The sequence below is a fragment of the Triticum urartu genome, chromosome 4A, assembly GCF_056163025.1.
Source record: "Triticum urartu cultivar PI428250 chromosome 4A, HENAU_Tu73, whole genome shotgun sequence".
Lineage (NCBI taxonomy): Eukaryota > Viridiplantae > Streptophyta > Magnoliopsida > Poales > Poaceae > Triticum > Triticum urartu.
Genome location: NC_141876.1, coordinates 414,200,218 through 414,202,361, shown reverse-complemented (window position 1 = coordinate 414,202,361; position 2,144 = coordinate 414,200,218). Strand labels below are relative to the sequence as shown.

The window sequence follows — 2,144 nt, the reverse complement described above, 5'->3', positions numbered from 1 at the left end:
CCCTTGGCGAAGTTGGTGCCGTTGTCAGTGATGATGCTGTTCGGCATGCCGTAGCGCACCGCTATGTCCTTGATGAACCGGACGGTTGTTGGCCCGTCCAGTTTCTTGATTGGTCTTGCCTCGATCCACTTGGTGAATTTTTCCACTGCCACGAGCAAGTGCGTCATGCCGCCTCGAGCGGTTTTGAAGGGTCCCACCATGTCGAGTCCCTAGACAGCGAAGGGTCAGGCGATCGGTATGGTGCGGAGTCTTGACGCCGGCTGGTGTCTGCGTTTGCTGAAGCGCTGGCATCCCCCACACTTGAGGACGAGCGACTCGGCATCTTGGAGGGCCGCGGGCCAGTAGAAACCGTGGCGGAACGCCTTGGCCACCAGGGATCGTGATGCGGCGTGGCGCCCGCACTCGCCCAGATGTATGTCGAGGAGGATGTCGATGCCCCGTTCCTGCTCGACGCAGCGCTCGAACACGCCGGTGGAGCTGTGCTTGAAGAGCTCGTTGTTGATGATGCTGTAGGCGGACGCCCGGCGCTGCACTTGACGAGCTTCGGTCTTGTCCATGGGGAGAACCCCGTTCTCCTAAAAAAATCTGATATTGGGAGGGCCCAAGATGGAGTCGTAACCACGGCGAAGACGGCCACCAGGGTGGGTTCTGAGTCGGCAGCCCCCGAGCCGGGTTGAGCAGCCCCCGGGTCGGGGATGGCGACGGCCGGGTCTGGGACGATGGTGGCCGGGTCGAGCTGAGCAGCCCCCGGGCCGGGTTCAACACTGCCTGGGCCGGGTTCAGCAGTCCCCGGGCCGGGTTGAGGTGCGGTCGGGTCGTCTGGAACGTGGATGGACTCGAAGTCCGGTGATGGCTTGACGGACGGCTTACGCAGGTGCTCGAGGGAGACGCCGGACGGGATGGCTTGTCATGATGAGGCGATCTTGGCGAGCGTGTCAGCTGCTTCGTTCTCCGCGCGCGGGACGTGGAGGAACTCGCAGCCCTCGAAGGATCCGGACAGCTTCTGGAAGAGGAAGCGGTAGCTTGCCATGTTGGAGTCATGGGCATCCCATTCGCCGGAGCACTGCTGCACCACCAGGTCCGAGTCGCCGTAGCACAGGATGCACCGGATGCCGAGTTCCTTGGCAAGCCGGAGGCCGTGCACAAGGGCTTCGTACTCGGCGATGTTGTTGGAGGCAGCGAAGTAGATCTGGAGCGCGTAGCGGAGCCGGTCGCCCTTTGGGGACGATAGTACGATGCCGGCCCCCAAGCCTAGTCGCATCTTGGACCCGTCGAAGTGCATGCGCCAATGCGTCGAGCCGGGAGGCGGCGACAAGTACTGGGTCTCGGTCCAGTCGACGAGGAAGTCGGCCAGGGCTTGAGACTTGATCGTGGTGCGGGGCTCGTAGAGAATGGTGTGGCCGGCTAGCTGGATCGCCCACTTGGCAACCCAGCCAGAGGCATCCCGGCACCTGATGATTTCTCCGATAGGCGCCGTGCTGACCACGGTGACAACGTGCTCTTGGAAATACTGCTTCAGCTTCTTGGCGGTGAGGTACACGCCGTAACACATCTTCTGGTAGTGCGGATAGTTCTGCCTGGAGTTGGAGAGCACCTCACTTAGGTAGTAGACTGGGCGCTGGACGGCTTGGATCTTGCCCTTCTCTGGTCGCTAGACCACCAGCACCGTGCTAACCGCCCGCGAGGTCGCGGCTATGTAGAGCAGCAGCAGCTCCTTGTCGGTCGGCGCGCCAGGACTGGTGCGGTGGAGAGCATGCCCTTGAGGTCTTGGAAGGCCTCGTCTGCCTTGTCGTTCCATTCGAACGGGCTCGTCTTCTTCATCAGCTGGTATAGGGGTAGCGCCCTCTCGCCCAGCCGGCTTAGAAACCGGCTGACCGAGGCCAAGCATCCAGTGGACTTCTGGACATTGCGCAGCCGAGCCGGCTTGCGTATGCGCTCGATGGCCTTGATCTTCTCTGGGTTCGCCTCAATGCCGCGTTCCGAGATGAGGAAGCCGAGTAGCTGTCCGGCCGAGATGCTGAAGACGCATTTTTCCGGGTTAAGCTTGACCTTGTATTCGCGGAGGTTGGCGAATGTTTCCTTCAAATCGTCGAGGAGCGTGAGGTACTGCTTGGTCTTCACCACGATGTCGTCCACGTACACGT

At 61.6% G+C, this 2,144-nt stretch overlaps 1 protein-coding gene across 1 annotated transcript; it reads right to left on the bottom strand.

Annotated features, from left to right (window-relative positions):
- Positions 1-224: 224 nt before the first annotated feature.
- Positions 225-557, bottom strand: LOC147976015 (uncharacterized). Its single transcript, XM_087520684.1, has one exon. The coding sequence runs from the start codon at positions 555-557 to the stop codon at positions 225-227; it is 333 nt and encodes a 110-aa protein (XP_087376810.1).
- Positions 558-2,144: the final 1,587 nt, after the last annotated feature.

Coding starts and splice junctions, on each gene's coding strand:
- LOC147976015 (XM_087520684.1), bottom strand. CDS start 557: ATGGACAAGACCGAAGCTCGTCAAGTGCAGCGCCGGGCGTCCGCCTAC.